General features: G+C 33.3%; 2 protein-coding genes across 6 annotated transcripts; one reads left to right on the forward strand and one right to left on the reverse strand.

Annotated features, from left to right (window-relative positions):
- The first annotated feature begins 2566 nt into the window (after positions 1–2566).
- On the forward strand, positions 2567–12714 carry LOC116129762. Of its 4 annotated transcripts, none has more exons than XM_031415493.1 (8): positions 2567–2766; positions 5603–5734; positions 5854–6920; positions 8735–8795; positions 8900–9018; positions 10068–10158; positions 10943–10990; positions 12371–12714. In XM_031415493.1, the coding sequence occupies exons 2-8, from the start codon at positions 5618–5620 to the stop codon at positions 12479–12481; spliced, it is 1614 nt and encodes a 537-aa protein (XP_031271353.1). In that variant the 5' UTR covers positions 2567–2766; positions 5603–5617; the 3' UTR covers positions 12482–12714. The 4 variants fall into 4 exon arrangements, with proteins under 4 accessions (XP_031271353.1, XP_031271354.1, XP_031271355.1 ...); XM_031415494.1 differs by having other exon boundaries at positions 5670–5734; XM_031415495.1 differs by having other exon boundaries at positions 5680–5734.
- A 2363-nt stretch (positions 12715–15077) lies between these two features.
- LOC116129740 (pathogenesis-related homeodomain protein-like) lies at positions 15078–21235 on the reverse strand. Of its 2 annotated transcripts, none has more exons than XM_031415456.1 (11): positions 20986–21235; positions 19800–20424; positions 19447–19612; positions 18883–19006; positions 18688–18800; positions 18266–18616; positions 17402–17635; positions 17199–17288; positions 16629–16679; positions 16044–16244; positions 15078–15429 (listed from the first exon to the last, which is right to left on the reverse strand). In XM_031415456.1, exons 2-11 carry the CDS (start codon positions 20402–20404, stop codon positions 15154–15156), a joined length of 2211 nt encoding a protein of 736 aa, XP_031271316.1. In that variant the 5' UTR covers positions 20405–20424; positions 20986–21235; the 3' UTR covers positions 15078–15153. The 2 variants fall into 2 exon arrangements, with proteins under 2 accessions (XP_031271316.1, XP_031271317.1); XM_031415457.1 differs by having other exon boundaries at positions 19800–20429.
- Positions 21236–22345: the final 1110 nt, after the last annotated feature.

A 22345-nucleotide genomic window follows, 5' to 3' on the forward strand; every position in this document is an offset into this window, starting at 1 on the left:
TATGTGATATAATGTAATGTTATAGTGAATTAAGTAATCATATTATAAATCCTTAATGTAATATTATAATTAATTACATTTTTAATCATTTAATTAAGTATTGTACTAATATTTATAATGAATTGTTATAATTGATTAAGTAATTATACTATAAATCTATAATGTAATGCTATAATTAATTAAATTTCTAATTATTTAATTAAGTAATATACTAAATGTTATAAGTCAATTAATTAAGTAGTAATCAATTAATGTAATGCTATAATTAATTATACTATAAATCAATTAAGTAATGTTATAAAATTATAATTAATTAAGTAATCATTTAACTATAATGTAATGTTATAATTGATTAAATATGATATTTAACTAGTAAATACATTTATTAATGTTTATCAATTTATCATATATAATTAATTAATTGTTAATTTACTATAGATATACTTAGACCTTGATAATTGAAGTAAATAACTAAATATATTATTATTCAATCAAATATACTATTTTATTCAAAAATAATTCTTTTAATAACATTAAAATATTTTTTATTAGACCCTAATTCCAATTATATACTTAATTAATCAAAACTTTAATATTAATATATTAAAGTTTTTAATATAGTGTAGTTTATATGTAATAAGTATAATTGTATATTTATTTAATTAGGTTGTTCTAAAAATTTAACTTTTTCTATTTTAAATTTTTTATATGTAAAATAATAGAAACCCCCCATTATTCACAAATATTTCATTGCAACCCAGGTTCCAAAATAGGTTCCAAAACAGGTTCAAAAATCGGTTCCAAACAGCTTCTAAACCGGGTACCCGCTACAGGTTCCAAGCAGGTTCCAAACTGGGTACCCGTTTCAGGTTCTTTTTCTAGGTTTCGGTTCCGGTTCCTCTACACATAAGAACCGGAACCGAACAGTGTCGGTTCCAATAAAATGAATCCGAAACCCTGCACAGTGCTGATTCTGGGTAGGTTTCGGTTCTAGTTTTAGTCCTACCCGTAGGTTCCGGTTCTACCTGCTACCTGTGCTCACCCCTAGAGAAAACATAGGAAGAAAAGAGGAGAGATGGGAGTTAGAAATTGGCTTTTTATATGTAACCGTACAAATGTCTTTGAATTGAGACAGCTATTTCTTGTGACACTTCTTGGAATATACTAGTTTTCAATTCAAACCCAAAAGGGGGTTATCTAATATAATTTTTTTTTAAATATATATAATATTAAAAATAAATAAAAATAATTTTGAACACTGACCTTGGTATCAAAAAAGTGATCTACCATAATTCAGTCTTTACGTAACAAAGCATCCATGGGCTTTTGTTGAATTAAGAATGAATATGAAGAGTGATAATTGCATTTTTTTTTTTTTAATTAGTTCATATTGTTATACATGTATAGAAAGAATTCAATTCAATCACATTTATCAAACTTCAAAGTTATCAATGCTTAAGCTATTCAGTCAGAATAAAAAAAAAAATAAAAAAAAAAAGGACTCAATACCCATCCTACTGCACTATCTTTTCCGTTTCAGCTCATATATGTCTCTATTATGTGTTGACCTAGAAATCTACAACAATCAGAGTTACGTGATTGAAAATGCTAGAACCATGTAAGATGTTTGCGTAATCTTGATGGATCAGAGATGGACTAATATGACGATGAATGTGCAATGATGAACATAACTAAGAACAAAATATACTTTTTAAAGTTGTTCGACTGTTTATCATGTAATATCTACGTTCATTGTTATGTTGTTGATTATATAATTTCAGCGATTTGATTTACAAAAAGTTATATGATAAGTTATCTAATTCGCTCTCCCCAAAACAAATTATAATGGGATTTATATAATGTTAGTTACAAGGTTGAGTTTGAGATAAACTCAAATTCAATAAAATAGGAAGGAAAGTTGTGCGATCATCGGCCTTGGTTATGGATATGGAGCTTGTATCACAACATATTTGGATGTTAATTGGGGATTTATCTGCTTCGGATTTCCCGTATAACACTACGAGTAATATTATATGTATAAACTTTTTTATACAAACAGATGTGATACAATGTTAACCGATGAATTTGTATAAAAAAATCAACTCCTTAAATACTTAATAAATATAATGAATGATGCGGCAACAAGATAGATGTGCCACAACCTCAAGGGGTCGCCTTGATGGTTAAGGAAGTATATTCCTTTTCTTGAGTTTATGGGTTCAAACATTGTGGTTATCTATCATAATCTTTTTAGTTTGTAGTGTTTTCAATAAATCTTGATGATTAATTGAGATGCTCATAATCTTACTTAGTTTATATAGAAGAATTTATAAAACTTAGTTTGTACCTATAGCATCATTCTATATACCTTAACTGAAATTGATAATTTAATTTGGTTTTGGTTCAAGTTTGGCGTTGGGATATTTTTACAAATCCCAAATTAGCAATTCTTTTTTATCTCATTTAATAAAAATAATCTAACTCTTGGAAATGAGGCCATCCATCATGAATGACTATTGACTGATTACAAATAAAATGAGAGAAAAATGAAATAGACTTTGAAACAAGTAAATTCCCTTTCCTTTTTGAAGGACAGTGCAGGAAAACAAAACAACAAAAAACTAAAAGACATAAAGAGAAAGTAGTGCATTTGCGGGGATTCATTAGCTCAACAAACACAACCTTTTGAAACGGCGCTGCTTTCTTGTGGGCATTAAAGACAGAGATCTCATTCAAAGAATGAAGCCCTTTGCTTAATTTATCTGGGTAATTTTTTTTTTTTAATCTATTTTACTTCTTATTATTATATTGCCTTTTTGCTCTCTTTAATTTATTTCTGCATTGATATCGAATTCGTTTGTTTCTGATTTTGTTCAAGTTCAGGCATTGATTAAATAGCGTTTTGGATGAATAATTTGACCGGAATTAAGATAGAAAGATATGAATAAGTTCACATTAATAGGAAGAAATAGATTTGATGAGTGTTTATTGGGATTAATAAAGATTTCCCAGATTTTTGTTAGCAAAATTAACCCTTCGTTTTTGTTCTTACTTTTCAAGCTGAAGATGGAGAGTTAGGGTTCTACTTTCATCTTGAAAAAGATGGAGGAAAGAATTTGGGATTTGACTATGGTACTGGCTTGGTAACGTTACTAGACTTGGGCATGTATAACTGAAATGTGAGATATATAGGGCGGAAAGTTACAATTGAAATATTGAATGTGAACTTGAGACAAAATATGAGTTGCAGCAAAGAACGCGAAATATAACACAGGAAGTTGTGTGTTACTTGTCTCATTACCCAGTAACGTTATCAATCACATTCTGTTTTACAAGAATCCTGACTTCTTGATTGAAACCAAAGCCTTGAGACCACTTAAGTTTAATAGGGTTAGTCAGGTTTTTAGTTCATGATTCGAAAGACTTTGATCTGGACAAAGAAATTAAAATAATTGTGGAAGTTCCAATAAATTTTGTGATTTTTTTTTCACCACTTAAATCTAGGAATCTTATAATGCCAAACTCTGAAAAAAAAGGAAGTGAGATACAGACATATGATTGCTGATTTCTTAGTTTATGCTAAAAAACTGTTTAGGCAAAGTAGAGAGATACAGAGGTATGGGAGAGAATGTGTAGCAATAGTGTCCTATTGGTGGTGGTGTGGTATGGGTGGTGTGGTATGGTGGCATGGAGGTGGTTGTGGTGTGATGAGGTTGATTGGCAAAAGCTAAGATTCACTATGAAAGAGAGAGCACAAGGGTGAAAGGGGCCGGGGTTGAACAATTGGTACTTCGTTTCTCAGCAAGATGTTGGAGGTTCATACACTTTCGCCCAACTATATGCAATAATATATTAAATTAGTTTCTTAACTATTATAGTTTGTTGGTTTGTCAGTAATCCATTGTTCAAACTTGAAGTGATATTAAGGGACTTTTGGGGTATCAACTATAGAAAATATAAGAAGAAATATAATATGGGTGTCCAATGCTAATTTGTTTGTTATGAGAGAAAATATTTGAAATAAATTGTGTTTATGTATGGAGGCTAGAATTAGAGCTAGAATGGTGCATAAATACCACTATTCTGACTAATTGATTAGGAAATGTGACTATCCATTGACAGGATTATTATAATAGGATTTGATTGCTGTTGTTTGTTGTTTAAATTTTGATATCAGGATAAAATTGAAACAGAACCTATACTTCAACTAATTGAATGGAATTAAATTATGAAGATTGGTTTGGTTTGGTTTAGTTTAACAGTGTATTGGTTCTTAGTGAATATGAAGGCATAGTTGAAGGTTTTCTATATACTCTGAGGATGCGATAAGTTAGTTCAAGTCATATTTTTTTTTCATCTAAGATTTCCCTTTCTATTACAGAATTGATTGTGTTATATGAACTGCTGTCAGCATGTAATGCTTTTTGTTTCGTGATGCTCTCCTGTGAAATTAAAATTCATTTCTTCATCCAAGATCTCCATTAGATTTTACAAATTGGTTGTTATATGCACCATTGTTGCCTTGTAATGCAATTTTGTAAATGATACCCTTTTTTCTAACTATATCTGAGAATTTTATCTTTAAGGCATGCAACACCTAAAAATTGGGAGGCTCATAATTGATTATAAAAGTTGACAGCTATGGAAGATTAGAAAGTACTCTAAATAAAGTGATTCTTTCACATTATGTATTTTAAATAAATTAGATAAATAATAAAAATTTATCTATTTAATTATTTGTAATAAACTTTATTGCCATTATGCCAAAAACCATTCTTTAAAAATATATTATGATGACAAAACTTCAAATACATAATTACAGTAGACATTACAATGAATTAGTATGAATGTGGGTTGGGGTACGTAAACCTGAAACCCACAGCCCATAAATTGCCATCAGTAAACCAATATTACTGGTAACCTTAAAATTCAGCCTTTTGTTTTGCCCATGTCACAGAATGATGAAACTTTAGATTGTAATTCCATGTTTCTGGTGCTTGCCAATCTTTTGAAATACCAAGAAGAGTAAGTAGGGTTCTTGGTTATGTGATTCTCTTCATTTTTCTTCCAGATGTAATTACTTGCTTGTAATTCATATTTACATCAGTTTTTCTCCTTATTTCTTGACATGGATTTTGATCTAGTTCTAAGGATGCCTGATATCTAGGTTTCATGGGTTTTAATTTTGTTGGCTGTATAAACATGATAAGGAGACAGGCTATCATAGAATATCATTGTTATAATCATAGAAAGTAAAATAAAATAAAATACTAGGTACTCTTGGTGTAGGCAGAAGGGAGCTTGACTGCAAGACGCGCCATTATGTTGTTGAAAAAAGTTGTTCATATTAGTTTGGTTTTGTCATGCTACTTGTGAAAGATTTCCTAGTCAGCTTTGGTAATATGATTAGCTGATTGGAGTACTTTTGTAATGGTTGCATATCTTTGTGGGATGCATGACCACATTTGGCTTGAGTTTTTTCTAGATTCCTGAACTAGTTTATGGGAGCAGAACTATATAGAAAAGTGGGAGAGTTATTGGATCTCTAGATTTTCCCAATCATACTGACCCCTTGGCTTCTTTTGTTTTGTACAATGATCAGGATTAAAGTCCGTGTATGCGTGGCATATCCTTTGTGTTGAATTTGAAATATATATTTGAATGTGAAGGGAATTTCAGTTGCATCATTTGGGAGATCATAAGCTTCATCCTCAGAGACATAGAGTTGTTTCAGGTGAAAATGCTGTTACAGAGTTCTTTTCCTTGTTCAATTGAAGCTGCCTTTTTCATGTATCTGACCATGGAAAACAACATTCTGTATGTGATTGGTTGCCTACGACTGAAACATGGCAGATGTGTCCCAAATGCGATGAACATTGTTGCAGTTGCTGCAGAAAAGCTCTTTCAGTCACAGAGGAAAAACAAAATGCTGATATGTCATGCCCCTTAAGTTTTACTAGAAATTCCCAGCACTCAACTGTCTGCACAATGTCTGAAAGTACTGCACCAAACTTTGTATACCGGCGAAGGAAGCTACGTGGGAATTCTGTTGCCATTTTTTCTACACGTGACTCCTTAAACAAAAAGAGAACTGATGATTGTCTTTCAGTTCTGAGCTCTAATGCTCTTTCAGTGGCAACGCAAGAACAACATATAGATCCTCAGGCTGTGGTTGAAACTGAAGCCATTAAATCTCTTGTCATGCCTCCCAATAGCGAGCCATATCTTTTAAGATCTGGTTCTGTTCAGGGAGAGCATGTTTCTGATGGAGCACCCAAAAGTAGCAAGCAGAAAATGGTGGAGGTTCACAGTATAAATGACAGTTGCTCGTCATCAAAGTCAAATATGGATCTTGTTTCTGCTTCCATGAAGACTGAAGTTGATGACACTGGTGAGTGTTCCTCCTCTAGTGTAGCAGTTTTAGAGGTCATGGGCAAAGATTTATCAGCAAAGGATCTTTGCATCTCCATACTGAAAAGCAAGGGACTGCTTGAAAGATTTCGGCCTAGCCAGACATGTACATCTGCAAAAGGCATGGAGGAGAAGAGTGGTAGTGGTAGCTGTTCCCGGTCATGCAAAGTTTGTGGTCTTTCAGAAAGTACTCTAAAATTGCTAATATGTGATAACTGTGAAGAGGCATATCATGTATCTTGCTGTAATCCTCGTATGAAGGACATTCCAATTGATGAATGGTTCTGCAATTCATGCTTGAAAAAGAAAGATAAAATTCTAAAGGAGATGAACATCAGAAAATTACCGAATATTATCAGCGAGTTGGGAAGATGCCGAAAAGCATCATTCAAAAGTGACTTCAATCTTATAGAATCACTGTTGAGGGATTCTGAGCCGTATTCCTCAAGTGTTCGAGTCGGGAAAGGTTTTCAAGCAGAAGTCCCAGATTGGTCGGGCCCAATTAATGAGTATGCATCTTCTTTAATCGTTATGTTCTTGAATTTTGCAAGTAGATACATCATGTGATATACAATTTCATCATCATGCATAATGTCACACATGAAACTTTTTGTGGGCAGCTACTCATAGAGTGAAGAAATGCAGTTGGTTTTTAATGATTTGTCCCTTTCCCTTATAAAACTTGTTTTGGAAAGTAAAATCAATTTGTAAGACAAGGCAACAGTATTCCTTTTTTTTTTTTTTCCTCAAAAAATATTTAATAAGTATATCCTTCTCCAGGAGAGTTATATTTTATTGGGAGGTAAGTTAAATTGTTTCAATGTAGAAAATGCTGTGGTAAGAGTTTGTGCAAAGGTTTACTTAACATGATTCAACAGTGCAGGGTTGGAGGCCAATTGGACTTTGCTTGAAAAATCTTTGACCCATGTGTTAGAGAGTGGCGGAAGAAATAGGTCATAGCATCTGTGCTAATTCTGATGAGACTTTCAAAATGCCTTTTATTGTCAATTTTCATTTTCAGCAATAGGTACTATTATTATAGGACCCTTTTTTTGTTAAAAAAAAATAAAAATCGAAAGCTTTATTAATTGCAAAATGATTTTCAAAACAATGAACAAGTTGTCTGTAGTAAACACTACATACATGGATTAGGAAAACTAAACTAATCAAAATTCAGAATATACAGCTCAGGACATTGTAATTGTCCTTAAATCAGCCAAAAAGAAACAGCTAAGACTAAACATCCTTAGTCAATTCACTGTGCCTACCTGTTGTGAAGAATAAAGAAAAAAAGGCATGTCTTGAAATTTAGATGACACAGAAGCCCACAGCTTGGCTTTATCCCATAAGTGATAGGTCNTCTGATGAGACTTTCAAAATGCCTTTTATTGTCAATTTTCATTTTCAGCAATAGGTACTATTATTATAGGACCCTTTTTTTGTTAAAAAAAAATAAAAATCGAAAGCTTTATTAATTGCAAAATGATTTTCAAAACAATGAACAAGCTGTCTGTAGTAAACAGTACATGCATGGATTAGGAAAACTAAACTAATCAAAATTCAGAATATACAGCTCAGGACATTGTAATTGTCCTTAAATCAGCCAAAAAGAAACAGCTAAGACTAAACATCCTTAGTCAATTCACTGTGCCTACCTGTTGTGAAGAATAAAGAAAAAAGGGCATGTCTTGAAATTTAGATGACACAGAAGCCCACAGCTTGGCTTTATCCCATAAGTGATAGGTCTCATCCTTTTCTTTTTAGTTATAAAATTCTTTTCGCTTTTTTTTTTTTCTATCCATATGACCCGAAAATCGGCCATAAATTGTGTGGCCCCATAATCTTTCTTTTTAGTTATTTTATTCATATCTTCATATTGATTTTCATCATAACACCACTCTCCCCCCTTCCCCCCGGTACTGGTATTTCAAGCACTATGAGATGTTATATTTTCAGACCATTCTCTCTTTTGCGGTTTCCTTATCAGAAGTCTGGACTATTGCTGTTGATACTTAAAGACTTGAATATGTTCTTTGAAGCTATCACTTTATCAATATTGAGGGGGATAAAGATATCGCCGATGATAGTATACTTAATGTTTTTCTCTTCTTCTTTTGCCCCTTACATTGTTTGTTTGCTTGGCAGTATGATGTTTTCTTTCTTTCTTGGTATTACTTTCCTTTATACATAATTTCCTTCAAGTAAATATCTATATATTGGAAAACTTAATGTAAGAAGCGTAATGTCTAGTATATGCATTCTTTGATCTATGTTTCTTGTCCTTGTTGCTTATAACATGTTCTTGCCGTTTGGTTGGATGCAGTGATGTTGATGCTGTTGGTGAACCATTGGTGTTTAATCAATCAGTGTGTCTTAATTTGCAAGTAATGTCTCAATTTGTCTTACTAGTATTTCCTTTTGCTACCTGTTGCAGTGGTAACATCTCTTGACTTCTATTTTTTTCCTTCCTTTTTCTGTCTCTTTATAGATGTTAAATTCCGCCAAGCCTTCAGAACTCAGTCCTATAGGGAATTGGCTTCAATGTAGACAGGTTATAGACGGTATAGGGGAAAGTGTCGACTCAACTGTCTGTGGAAAGTGGCGCAGGTAAACCAAACAGTTACATAGGTGATTATGCTTTTGCTTTTGGGTTTATATTGCTTGATGGACATATTTGAATGGAAATTTTTTGAAGGGTTTTGATTTGGTTATGAGGTTATCTGGATAATAGTTGAATAATCTTATAATTGATTAAATCTGATTTATTCTTGGTTTAAATTTTATGGATAAGAAGCTGTTATCAATACTATTTGAAATGGATACTTTTATGTGTTTTAAAGGACCTGCTCTGGAGAACATGATATTCATATTGGTATGAGATATTTATTTATATAACCTAGAAGTGGGTCCCAGAAGAGAGGGGAGTTATATACTTTCTGGTTCGCTACAAGTTCCCTGCTTGACCCCCATAACCTACTGTTCTTGCACTAATATGGCAATGTGAATGGAATTGTCTTCTGCATACATACTATACTTGTCACAGGTGTACCATTATACTTTTCTTCTATACGGATAATACAAAACACTTGCATGATTAAGCTATATTTGGTTCAAACTGGATTCAGATGTATATGCAAAGTACACGCTTTTGTGCATCTGACGGCCAACCTAAAGTCAAAAGCAATGCAACTTCCATTTTATTAGTAAGAGTGTAAATTACTATTTTTCCAGAGATCCTGAATTTTTAAAGATATTAATGTTTGACTGCCCAGTGGTAGGAATAATAATTACAATTAACCAGTAGATGAACATTCTGGGTTTCCTATGGTAAGAAACTGAGCTCGTTTTCCTTTCCAGGAGTCTTTGATCAGTTGCGACCTTGGACCCTTTCATAAATGTTCATCTACTGGTTTAATTAATGATAAACCATTAAAGAAACTCATCTTCAGGTTTTTCTTCCAGCATATTTTCTTTTATTTATTTGTGGAGCGGTATGCAATGAATATTATAAGCTTGCCAGAGTATTGTTCTTTTTCTTTTACTTTTGTTGTCGCTCTTCACATTGGTTCATTTATTTGCTGAAATTGATGTGTCAGATGTAAAATTTCCATTTATGCTTAAGTTGCTTAATATCTAGTACTTTTGTGATACCATAGGGCTCCACTTTTTGAAGTCCAAACAGATGACTGGGAGTGCTTTTGCTCTGTCCTTTGGAATCCAGCTCTTGCTGATTGTGCTGCACCTCAGGTATCTTTACAGTTTTGAATTGCCTTTGGCCTAACGACTTACATTAAGAGTAGTGCTAGCTGAATTTTATTGGATATCTAAGACCGAGAAAGTCTTGAATTCCTTAACATATGGAAATGAAAGTAAAGTTGTATGCATCGACACATAATCTTAATCATGTTATGTTGGGAGCTGTGCATAACACTGAATATATCTCAAGTGATTATTTACAACCTGACATGTCTTTTGACCTTGCAAGATTGAGAAATCATTTGTCAAAAGTTTTAACACATTTATCAGATTCAAACTAGAGGGGCTTGTTGAACCAGTTCATTGGTGATAAATACCTGGGAACCAGTCCATTTATTAACTGACAATTTTGGGTCAACATAATAGACCCATTTGTGTTTTATTGACCCGGTGCATCCTGCTGACTTGTATGGATTTTTAAATGGGCCTATAATCTGATTATAGAATTATTTTTGTCTGCTTTTATATTTTATTAAGGATTTCTCATCATTTTCCTGGAGAAAATTGAAATTTTTACTCTGAACAAAATACTACTTTCCTACATAAAGTTGCAAAATATTATAAAATCAGTTCTGAGCCTGAGAACTTTCATTAAATTACTGTTCCACAATTTTTCTTCTTGTGTGGTATTAGTGTGGAGTGGCTTCCTTTACTGTCATTCTGTCATTTCTTTTGGGGTGTCTGTTGTATCTTATTATTTTTTCTTAATTTATCATTTATATGTTTCATATTGTGTTTCTAATTAAATGACTTTGTTTTATGTTTTTCTCCACAGGAGCTAGAAACAGAAGAAGTCTTAAAGCAACTAAAATATGTTGAGATGGTATGTTTCACCTTTCTCATTTATGATATCTAGTAAATATTAGGTAAAAGGTGCCATAGGTGCTGTTGGGCCTTCTATTCATGTGTTTAATGTATGTGGGATGAATTTTTTTCATAAATATTTTTTGTTGGACGAATGTATCTACAAGTAGAATACTTGTAGTCATTGAGTTTGTTGATTCCTCTGCCTCTCCTTTAGCCATATTCACTGCTGTCCGTCTTACTCTCAGGCCTATATGTGAATGGATGTTAAGTATTGTAAGATATACCAGATAGCTTGAAACAAACTAATTTTTCAAACAATGACTAATGATGTTTGACTAGAGCAATTGAAAAGAAACAGTATCCTTGTTAATGAGAATGCCTATTAATAGAACAGCGTACAAAAGCACTTCCCATATCTTTTTGCTGAACTGAAGGGAAGCATTATAAATATTAGAAGTTAGAACTTGGATTACATATCATTTAACCTTCTGTGTTGCAAAGATTGCCTATACTCTTCATTTCCTCTTTACAGAATGATATTTTTTTTCTTCAAGGTTAGTCCTTCATTATCTTGAGACTGCTAGAAGAGGCATAAGAAAATAAGGAATATCGTATTTTGGACTTATTTACATAATTACAGTCTTTAAAAAACATGGAACTGGACATGAGATGTTGAACCTGACACTCCTAAAAATCTAGACCCAATGATGTAGTTTATTATATGTAAAGAAGCATGCAAGTGAATTCCTTTACAATTGTATTATGAAGTGTCATGGTCACAGTTTAGCACCTGGTTAGGGTTTGATATGTCAAATGGTATTTAAGACTTTTTTGTGTTACTCTTGGCCACTATTCTAGATAGGATCTTTATGTTTTTTAATTGGAGACATGATGATGACATGGAAAATTGAACGTTGATTTCTTTGTTATTTCCTCCATTTTATATTCCTCTATATACCCATATTTCTTTCTGTTTGATGCTCTCCTCTTTCTTCTCCCCTTATTCTGTCCTGTTTATTCTTCATTGGTCACACTTGTAAAAGTGTCCTAAGCAACCAATTCAATCTATTAGAGAAATATCCAATTGGAAACTGCCTTAGTCCATTGCCTGTTTAGAGTTTTCCCATTCCTCTTTTTTCATTGATTGGAACATTTAAGAAGGATTACTATACCAGAATGTCGATAGTGTACTAGGATAAAGAACAAGTTTAATTTAATGTCGTTATTTGCAATAGAGCTAATATTAGATGGTTTGTCTTTTCTTTGCAATGAAAAAATCTTACTAATTTATTTATGTCAGTCTAATGGTGCTTTTTAATTGGGGATGTTGACGGCTTTTTGTACATCTGTTAGTTTCTTGTTATCTTTGGCCATTAACATTTCATACTGTCTGTAGCTGAGGCCTCGGCTAGCTGCCAAACGACGAAAACTGGAGCGCACAAAGAGTGGTGGCTCTCAAGACCTTACAGAGAAAGTAACAAATGGAGACACTCAAAATGCTCGATAATTTTGCCGGAAGTATCCACACAACTTGCCTTGGATGTATTTTGTTCATTATCTGTCGGAAAAATCCAAGAGTATGAATTTCAGAGTTGTATTCTAATTGTTATTAGATGGAATGGAAGGTATTAAAGTATCACATATAAATGAGGCTGCTGGCTTTTCTGCGGTAGGCGTCATGTCCTCACCTTTTCTTCCATTTTCTTTTCTACTTAATAGTATTATTCAAGCTCCTGGTAACAGTTGTGTAAAAGAAAAAGAAAAAGTTAATAGCTGTTAGGATTTTCATCTGTTGAAGATATACAAGTAATCCAACTGTTTGCCAAGTAAAAGTGATGGCAAATTAAATTTGGAAAGTGGGAAAATGGAAAATTGATTAATTCAAATCTAAGCAGGATGACTATTGGCAACTAACTATTACTCTCTATTATAGAGCAAGTAGAGATGCAGGCTTCTAATCACGCCGGTCATGGCACCTGAGCAGCCTTGGCTTGAAGAACTTGCTGTTGGAACTCTTTCGGCCGTCAAAAGGCTTTGGCGCCAGAACCAGAACTTTGATCTTGGAGGCAAACGTTTCAGAGGCTGTTGGTATGTCAACTCCCGAAATTGGCCGTAAAACGTTTCTGTCAAGGTAGTAACATCTTTCATTATTGTTGTTACCTTCTTGTTGACATCAACCTTGAACTTTGCCATGGTTTGTTGCAAAACGGAGATCTTTGCCTTAAGATAGGAATATGAATTTGCCNACTATTGGCAACTAACTATTACTCTCTATTATAGAGCAAGTAGAGATGCAGGCTTCTAATCACGCCGGTCATGGCAGCTGAGCAGCCTTGGCTTGAAGAACTTGCTGTGGGAACTCTTTCGGCCGTCAAAAGGCTTTCGCTCCAGAACTTGGCCTTAAAACGTTTCTGTCAAGGTAGTAACATCTTTCATTATTGTTGTTACCTTCTTGTTGACATCAACCTTGAACTTTGCCATGGTTTGTTGCAAAACGGAGATCTTTGCCTTAAGATAGGAATATGAATTTGCCATGTGTAGTATCACTCATTTTCTCCCAAGTTTTAAATGTAAAAGTTTTATTTAAGAGAACAAATTTAGTCGTAAAATAATATAATTTTACAATCTAATTTAACCATGCTAGATTTAGTAGTCTAGTGTATTCTTTATATTTTTGTTATTGTTATTTTGGGAATTAAAATTATTAATGATTATATAAAATTATTAAATAAGACAATTGATTTTATAATAACAGTTTACATAGGCTTACAAGAAAATTGAGAAGCTTAAATAACACTGTTCAATTTTTTTTTCTTTTTGTGATGTGCTGCCAAAGATTAGATTTCAAATATAGTTACATACTTACATGTTAATTCTTCTTCTTCCCAATCCACCATTGTGATTCATGTAAATACTCTTCCTCTCATACTCCTAATTTTTAATTCTTCCCTTTAGTTTATTTTATTAAATCAAACATTGTTTCTTCTCCCCCCTTCTTACCTTTTTTGCTTTATCCTATTCCTCCCCTTCTTTCTTTTTGTTTTCATTCTCCCCTTCCTTTCTTCACTAACCGACGCAAAAGCCATCAAACTCATTCAACCCCACACCACCGTTGGCCACCAAATTGGCGAACCCAACAACTCCATTCTCACGTAACCACCCTGTGGACCCAACAACCCACACCACCACAAACCGGCTGCCACCCACAAACCTAACAATCAAAGACCACCACGAGCTGGTTGCCACCCGCAAAGCAACCAACTTCGCATCAACATTGACTTTAACCATCTTCTTTGAAGAGTCCATCCAATGGTTAGTGAGGAAGCAAAAAGGAAAGAAAGAGGGTTTTGTTAGGTTATGAGGCAGCCATGAGAGCATTTGAAGAAATTTGGAATTGGAGTTTGGTGGGGGAAAAAAGGAAAAGGTGGGGAGAAAAGAGGGAAGGAAAGAATGAGGGGGGACAGGAAAAAAGAAAAGAATTAAGAGTTTGGATGCCATCTAAGTTGAATGTAAAATCTCATCGACACAAGTTAATTTAAAATCTCACTTTTTGAAAGCAAATTACAAATAATTAACCTAAAATATTTTTAAAAAATATCTAAGATTATAAAATAAGATATTTTTATTCCGCTTTAATCCCAGTTGATAAGGAAAAAGAATACCATTTACGTACATCATAAAATGGGTTAATAACATAATAACCAAAATCCCCTCATAGTTATAATAATGACAGAAAACCTCTCACCATCAACTTTTTATGTTAAAATAAATGGCAAATGAGCAATTAAGTAAATATTCATTAACCCATCATATTATAAATTCTAAACAGTACACTAACGATTCTCTAGCAACAGGGAGGTATATATAACTTCTGAAATCTCAAGAGAAATTTTGTCATTTTATTAAACCTGCAGGGGGTTCCAGTTAAAAACAGTATTAAAATCTTGGAAGAAAATGCTGATTTTGGAAAATCAGTGAAACGACAGGGATAACAGTTGAGGGACTCTCTAGGCCTAACAGAAGCTCTACTGCTATCAAGCTATAGAAAAACAAGTGCAGATTGAACCAACTAAAATAAGAAAATAACAAAGAGAACCAAAAGAAAAGAAGCTACATTGAAATTACCACCTGCAAAACTGTAGAAAAAATGCTTGCAATTAATAGATAACTTCAACAATGTCAAATTTTTTCCCTTAGTTCTGCTAGTGGAACATAAATCACAGACTCATCATGTACATGGCTTTTACTTGACTTCCTACCATTTCTATTTTGAACTCTGGATAATGTCTCTTTCAAAAATTCTAGTCTATCCTTAACCTTACAAAGTCTTTCCATCTCTGCTTCAGCTGCTTGTAATCCGATGCCAGTCATAAAATTGACCTTTCTCTTGTCCTTCTTTGTTTTTGCTTTAAGAAGCTTCTTTAAGCTCACATCGTCGCTCAACTCAACACTTACCTGATATGAACCGAATTTATTAAAAAACAGAAGCAATAAAGTTTCATAACTGCACTTCAATGGTTCTGTATGACTAGAAACCCTAAACCAATACAAGCCCAAGTTACATATAAAACCAACCAAATCAGCATCATTACTAGAATCTTGATTAATCACGAACAACCCGTTCTTATGTTTTAAATCTTCTATATGGAAAATGTTGCACAGTATCAATTGCATCCCCATTTCAGTTGCATGGCATTTAAAGAATTTTTTTTTTTTCATCTTAAGATCAGGTGTTGCGTGTAGAAAATGATATCTGACAGCTTCACAATATAATATCAAATATTGAGGTGGGGAAAAAAAGATCTGCACCATGGGTGAATGTCTAATTTGAGAGACATACTTCACCCAGTACCAGGAGTATCTTTTGAACTTTTACTTTGGACACCACCGAATAATTTCAATCAGTTTATGATGCAAACTTTTACTCAGTCTACTTAGTCAACCCTAACTCGAGTGATCCTACATAATACCAACCACCTAAAGCTACTTCCAATTTGCAGAAAGAGGTAAAATGAAAGAAAGAAAGAGCAGGAAATAGAGAAAGAACCAGGAATTTAGCTGAAGCATACCTGATTGCTATTTGCAGGTGATTCTAAAGGTCTTTTGTGTTGATTTTTCTTCAAGCCACTGCTCAGCGATTTTGAATCCTTTCTCTGTTTGATCCTCTTCACATTCTTTGGTGTGCATAACACATTTTCTTTTAAGGCATCTTTCAATCTCGGTTCATTGGAGATTTTAGGAGCATTATGAAGTTGGTTTCCTTCCTCTACCTATTGTGCAAGAGAACTCATAGTTAAAAAAAGAAAAAAAGAAAAACTCCCAAACCTAAAATTCTACCCATAGGAAAAATCCTAAAGCTACCAGTTCAATCTCCCTATGATTTATCGAATCAAAAATAAAAAAGTCCTGCCTACGGTGCAAATTACACAAAAAAGAACAAAAGTAATTAATAAATATCAAGAAGAAAGTGGAAAGTATCATCTTTTTCATCAGTTCTGAAGATTATTTGCAAAATAAAGTGCATCATATTTCATTCTTTTTGCAAAAGGGATGGTATTATATGAAAAGTTAATTACTATGAATAAGGAGATGAGCTGATGCTACAAAGAACAAGAGAAACATTAGCAATTGAAGAACATGAAATATCATCTCACCTTTCTTGTTTTTAGCGCAATGTATCTTGCATTTTTAAACCATTTGTTAACCTGCAAATTGCAACTAAGATTAAAAATAAATAAATATTGCAACAAATAAAGGGCTATCAGAATACAAGACAGTTTCTGGTGAGCTAATCCAGAATATGATGCTATCCACCATTGATCGATTTTCCTTTGCAATTTTGCCACTTCCTACAACCACTTGCCATCTTAATTAATAATTCTCTCCAATCATGTGATGCTCACCCAATTCATGACAGTCCATACTAAATATAATAGTTTAATTGCACTGAATATAATTGGATCAGGCAACTAAGCTCCATGTACTCCAAGATGTTGGATGAAAATGGTTTTGTTAGAACAGAAAAACTACCAATATTGAACTCATGCAACCAATGCAACACATGCATGAAAAAGAAACAGTATTGCCTGCTTTTAAGGAATACAAAATAAGTCAATTTACCATGTCAAATATTCAAAAAAACTTGCTTAAGAAGTATTTGATCTAAGAACGACTGTTACAGAACTACTTTTTAGTACTTTCTTCCTGATAGCTTAGGTTATTACCTTCTCACGTTCAAGACCCAACTCTTTGGAAAGGTTGTCCTTGACAGTTCTAGAGGGAAGTTCATTCTCAGCAAACACTTGGCGAAGCTTCTGGAGAAGCAGACAAGGGAAAGGATGATTAAGCATAGTGCTGAAAACATTACCTCAAAATAATTAGGACTGAAAAGTGCTCAGTTTGTGTGAAGAATCAAATTGTATATTACCTCAACTGCATTGGGAGGAATTCTGAAGAATGGCCTCCTAATTTTTGCATCAGAAGAAAGTTTCTCCTTCACTTCTATGGCTTTAACATTTGGGCATTTTTCCTCACTTCCATACAAAGTCATAAGGGTGTTCACCGCATCTGACTCCTTTTCTCTCCGTCTTCTCTTTGCAGGACCCCAATCTTCATCTTCACTAACCTGCTCATATGCCAAAGCATCCTTTCCAAACATTTCCTATCACAAAGAAACAAGAAAAACTCATATTTTACTATACAGCAAAATATTAGGCATCCATTGAAATAAAAGAGCTGCACGAGAAATAGTAAGCCAACTACTAATTTCAAATGAGATACTATTTAAGATTTAGATTAATATGGCATACTTATTTGCTACATCCTTGTCTTTTGGCATTAGTTCTATAGCCATTTAATCATGAATGACAAAAGGGTGTGTTTCCAAGCATCTTTAAGGAAAAATGACTCTAAATTAGAGCTCTCTGATCCTAATAACATCAAGAAACTTAAGTTTTAAAATCAAAAGAGAGGAGGTGCCAACAGAATCTTCGTTCTGTTTCTTTTTCCTTTCATATTCAATTGTACTATTATTGGTTTCCCTCGTCATTTCTTATTTTATTTTCCTTTTCTCCCCATATAACTTTTATTTGAATTCATTTTCGAGATATAAAAAAATAACAATATTTGAACTCCTAGCATAGATGTAACACAATTCCACTTGTTTCTAGATAACTGTCTTTAATGAGCACATGAAATTACTTAATGCTCCGGGGAAGAAAATAAAATGATAAAAAAAAGAAAAAAAAGAAGTGATTTAATCCTTAATTTTAAATAAGTATCATATACTCACAGCATATAACTTCTTATAATCGACTGTCCTTCGCTGTCGACGGCCACAGATAATTTCCCCATCACTGTTTTCATCAGAACCTATACTACTATCACCTGAATACTGCTTATTGTCATTGCCCTCCATCTCCCACCTCATAGATTTGGAAAAAGCTTCACCATCTGAAGACCAGCTCAAGCTGGTAGAACTGCTTGCATCATCATCAGTTTCCGCCCCACTGATGCTGCAGCTGTTCTCCCTCCTTTCTGGATTATAATCATGATCTTCAGAATCATCTGAAGGCCAATCTTCTTCTTGATTTAACAATGCACTCCCACCATCAGGAAAAGCAGCTTCTTCTTTGAAAATATCCTATAAAATGGAATGAATTCATTATTACAGCAGGAAATTCAAATTATATAACTCAAGAAAATTCTAATAACCTGCCAATTGCTGTTAACAGAGAAGCAGGTCCCGATATGAGCATTCATAGCCTCTATTATTTCCATCTTACATTCACAAAATCTGCAAAACCAGCCCTGATCTCCTGGAGGTACTGTAGATTATCAATTAAAAAATGAAGACACCCCTTATTCATAATTTGGTACACCAATTCAAATAAAAATGATTGAACTTACTGCACTCAGTGTCCAATGGAGGATCAAGGCATTTTTGGTGGAAAGCACAATTACATGTTCCATCACAGAGTACAATGTCATTATCTGGGAAGGCTTCTCGCAACTTGCACTTGGCGCAGATAATCTAGATGTAGAAAAGCAACTAAGCTAAGCACAAATATGAAATTCAAAGTATAAAAATGATCAATCAATTCAGGGTCTTCCTAGCTGCATTACAAGTTGTCAGCTTATATTAGTGGTTTGATATTTAAGGATACTCTGAAAAACTAGAATTTGACCCAGAATAATAGAAGTTCTATAATGCTTTGAAACAAAAATAGATAAAGAGTTACTATTTGCCTCGGAAAAATTGGTTTCTTTATTATATCATCCCCTAATTCCAATCAATTTTGAGGCCCAGTATTTACTCCAAAGTGAAATTAGAGAACAAACAAATTCACACTATCCAGCAACCAGAAACTTGGGAGTTCTAAAAGGTTGCAATGGCCTGTCTCTAAGCAATCTAATGTTAAGATATTTATATCCCTTTATATTAGAATAACAAATGCAGTTAAGTGATCTTACATGTTCATGGTGAACAGATCCATCTGGAGCAATGACAGAACCTTCAATACATCCGACTGAACTAAGAGAATCAAGCTGCCGAATAGCTTCACGAATTCCAAGTTTACACTTGAGTATCTGCTTCTTTGCACGCAGCAGTTCCTTCTCTGGCTTTATCTTTTCTCGGCTGTGGATGAAATTCAAATATGAAGAAGAATAAACTAAGCTTTTTCCCATCTGAATCATCTATTAAGCAAAAAACTACTACCAAGTTCAACTCACCTAAACCAGTCATCTTTAAAATAAATAATAATGAAAACAACAGCAATCTATAACTTCTTTCTTCACAAATGTATGGGAAAAACTAAGCATACCTCTGACCTTTCCAACCTTCACCAGAATAAGCATCAATGAGGTTCTGCTCCAGCTTCATTTTAATCAATAGGTACCTTGTTCTCCTCTGCAAGCGTGAGGCTTCATCTTGCTCCACCTTCTCCTTTTGCCTCTTCTTCTTCTTCGTTTGATTCTTTGTTTCAGCATCACCATTAATTACTTTTCCATGCCCCTTAGAATTAACAAGTGAGGAACTTTTACCTTGAAGCTTCAAAGATGCAAGCTTCTTGGAAGAGATTTTATCGAGCTTTTTATGCAGAAGTTTTCTACTAATGGATTTTTTGCTTCCAGAGTCATTCCCTGTTCCCTTGCTTGGAGACTCAGGAAATTTCTTTTTTATCAGGGTTGACTTGGTTGTCTTTACATGAGATTTAGATTTGTGCTTTTCAACCTTCGATATTTTGCTGCCTTTCTTTAGCTTCCATGATGCAATGAGTTCTGATTCTGTATCTCTCTTGGAAAAACAGGATTTGCTAGATTCTGTATCTCTCTTGGAAAAACAGGATTTGCTAGATTCTGCACGGATTGCAACTTTCTTCCCAGTTTGACGCATATTTTCCTCTTTCTCATCTCGCATACTGTTCATAAGGTGAAATAGCCCTGACGCTGAACTACACAAAACACAACAATCAAGCCAGGACCTCAACTCACCAAATAGACGTACAAACAAGTTCAATCTAAAAACAAATCTATATTTGAGGAAGATACACTAGTTGCATAAACCCAAACGCTGAAACTAAATTTAAGTACATTGTTCTACAAAAACTGTAAACACAGCATATCCCGAATTTGCACAAACCACAGAATGACGGAGCATAATCTGCACATATCATCATCAAAAGAAATTGATTCCGGAAAACAAATTTGAAAAAAAAAGTTTCAAATTAACATCAAGCAAAGTGAAAAAATTTCCGGAAACTACAGTAGTATGATCTACAAATCACGACTACTATCTTATAAAATCATTAGGATCAATATGCAGAACACAAATTTTATATATATAAATATAAATCATAAAGATAAAATTTTGAAACATACCCAGATGAGAAACAAGCCCAAAAAGCAAGAAAAGAAAACAAGACTATAAATTTACATGTAAAAAGAACATGAAAATATGCCCCCCCAAAAAGAAAAAAAAGAAGTAACAGAGAAATGCTGAGAACGCACCAGACGAAGTAAAGAAGGATTGAAGAAGAAGAAGATCTTGGGAGTCCAAGAGGTGTTAAAGCAGCTTGAATTAGAGGTGCATATATATAGAAATTGAAATTAAATAGAAAAGGATGAAGGTGTTTGATTAAATGCTCCAAAGAGAATTTGAAAAAATTGAAGGAAATGGGAATTGAAAATGAAGGAAGAGTGAATTGGGTATTTTTTCCGAAGCGCCACACAACGGTCAGCTCTCTTCTTCTTCTTGTAAAATTTGATTAACAGTCTTAGAGCTCCCCAATTTTGCACTCAAATTATGTGATTATTAATTTTACCTTATTTCCTTTGAGATTATTATAAGCTTTTTTTGTTATCATTAAGTTGAATATTGTTAATAATACATTAATCTAAATGTTTTACATAAATTTAGAAATTATTAAAAGTAGCACCAAAAGAAATCATTATTTTCAATTTTTGTTTTTAGAAATTATGTATGATTATTATTTATGTTTATGTTTAATTAATGTTTTAAGTAAAATAAATACCTAGGCTTATTGAAAACTCAAAACATTAAACTTAAGACCAAAAGAGAACTTTATAATTGCAATGAGACAAGGGTTACTCATCTTTTGAAAGTCAATAATTGTAAGAAACACTTTCCTTTGGTATAAGATTCTAATAAAGCTATACATAATTGAAAACCTAATTAACCAACCTTTGTTACATACAAAAACATCTTCCTATGCCTATTCTCATTCTAAAGCCACACCATCTTAGCCTTGTGATGCAACATTTGTTAAATAAGAATAATTTTACACATTTCAAATAGTATCACCATATATTTCTCTATGATGTTTCTTCCTACGTGTGCATTGTGGATAATGTGTTTGATTGCTTATATCTTAATTAATTGGACAAATTCATATATACTTAATTAGTAACTAAACATAGTATGTTTTAGATTGTTAATTAAATGTTGAATTGAATATCAAAATTGTTGAATGAATTTGATATGTGGAATTCTAAGTTCATAGTTAATGAACGATTGAACAAAAAAAAAAAAGTTTGTTTGATGTGTTTGGAGTATTGTCTGTTTAGGGTTATCTAATACCTGTTAGCTTTGAGGACCCTTTTACTAATATTGAAAATGTTGTCCTTGATCACTAGCAAATGAAAAACAAACACTATCAGATTTCTATTTTCTCCAATAACATCAGCTTGAGATTAAGGCTGTCTGAATTAAAGGTTTTAACTATGGTCAACAATCTTCAGCTTGTTCTTCTTCTATTCTACTTAGTCTAATTGATTTTCCTATGCCCTATTGTGTATCATACATCCACATATGATATTTGGAAATGTGTTTTCTTAACAACTTAATAAT

This window comes from Pistacia vera, unplaced genomic scaffold (genome assembly GCF_008641045.1).
Source record: "Pistacia vera cultivar Batoury unplaced genomic scaffold, PisVer_v2 Contig213, whole genome shotgun sequence".
In the NCBI taxonomy this organism is placed as follows: Eukaryota; Viridiplantae; Streptophyta; class Magnoliopsida; order Sapindales; family Anacardiaceae; genus Pistacia; species Pistacia vera.

What these genes read in the sequence shown, in the direction of transcription:
- LOC116129762 (XM_031415493.1), top strand. Translation starts at nt 5,618, where the DNA reads ATGCGTGGCATATCCTTTGTGTTGAATTTGAAATATATATTTGAATGT. An exon ending in CAGTGTGTCTTAATTTGCAA is followed by an intron (nt 8,796 to 8,899) that starts GTAATGTCTCAA and finishes GTCTCTTTATAG; the next exon opens with ATGTTAAATTCCGCCAAGCC. An exon ending in GTCTGTGGAAAGTGGCGCAG is followed by an intron (nt 9,019 to 10,067) that starts GTAAACCAAACA and finishes GTGATACCATAG; the next exon opens with GGCTCCACTTTTTGAAGTCC.
- LOC116129740 (XM_031415456.1), bottom strand. Translation starts at nt 20,404, where the DNA reads ATGAACAGTATGCGAGATGAGAAAGAGGAAAATATGCGTCAAACTGGG. An exon ending in GATCTGTTCACCATGAACAT is followed by an intron (nt 19,007 to 19,446) that starts GTAAGATCACTT and finishes TTCTACATCTAG; the next exon opens with ATTATCTGCGCCAAGTGCAA. An exon ending in CTGTTAACAGCAATTGGCAG is followed by an intron (nt 18,617 to 18,687) that starts GTTATTAGAATT and finishes TCCATTTTATAG; the next exon opens with GATATTTTCAAAGAAGAAGC.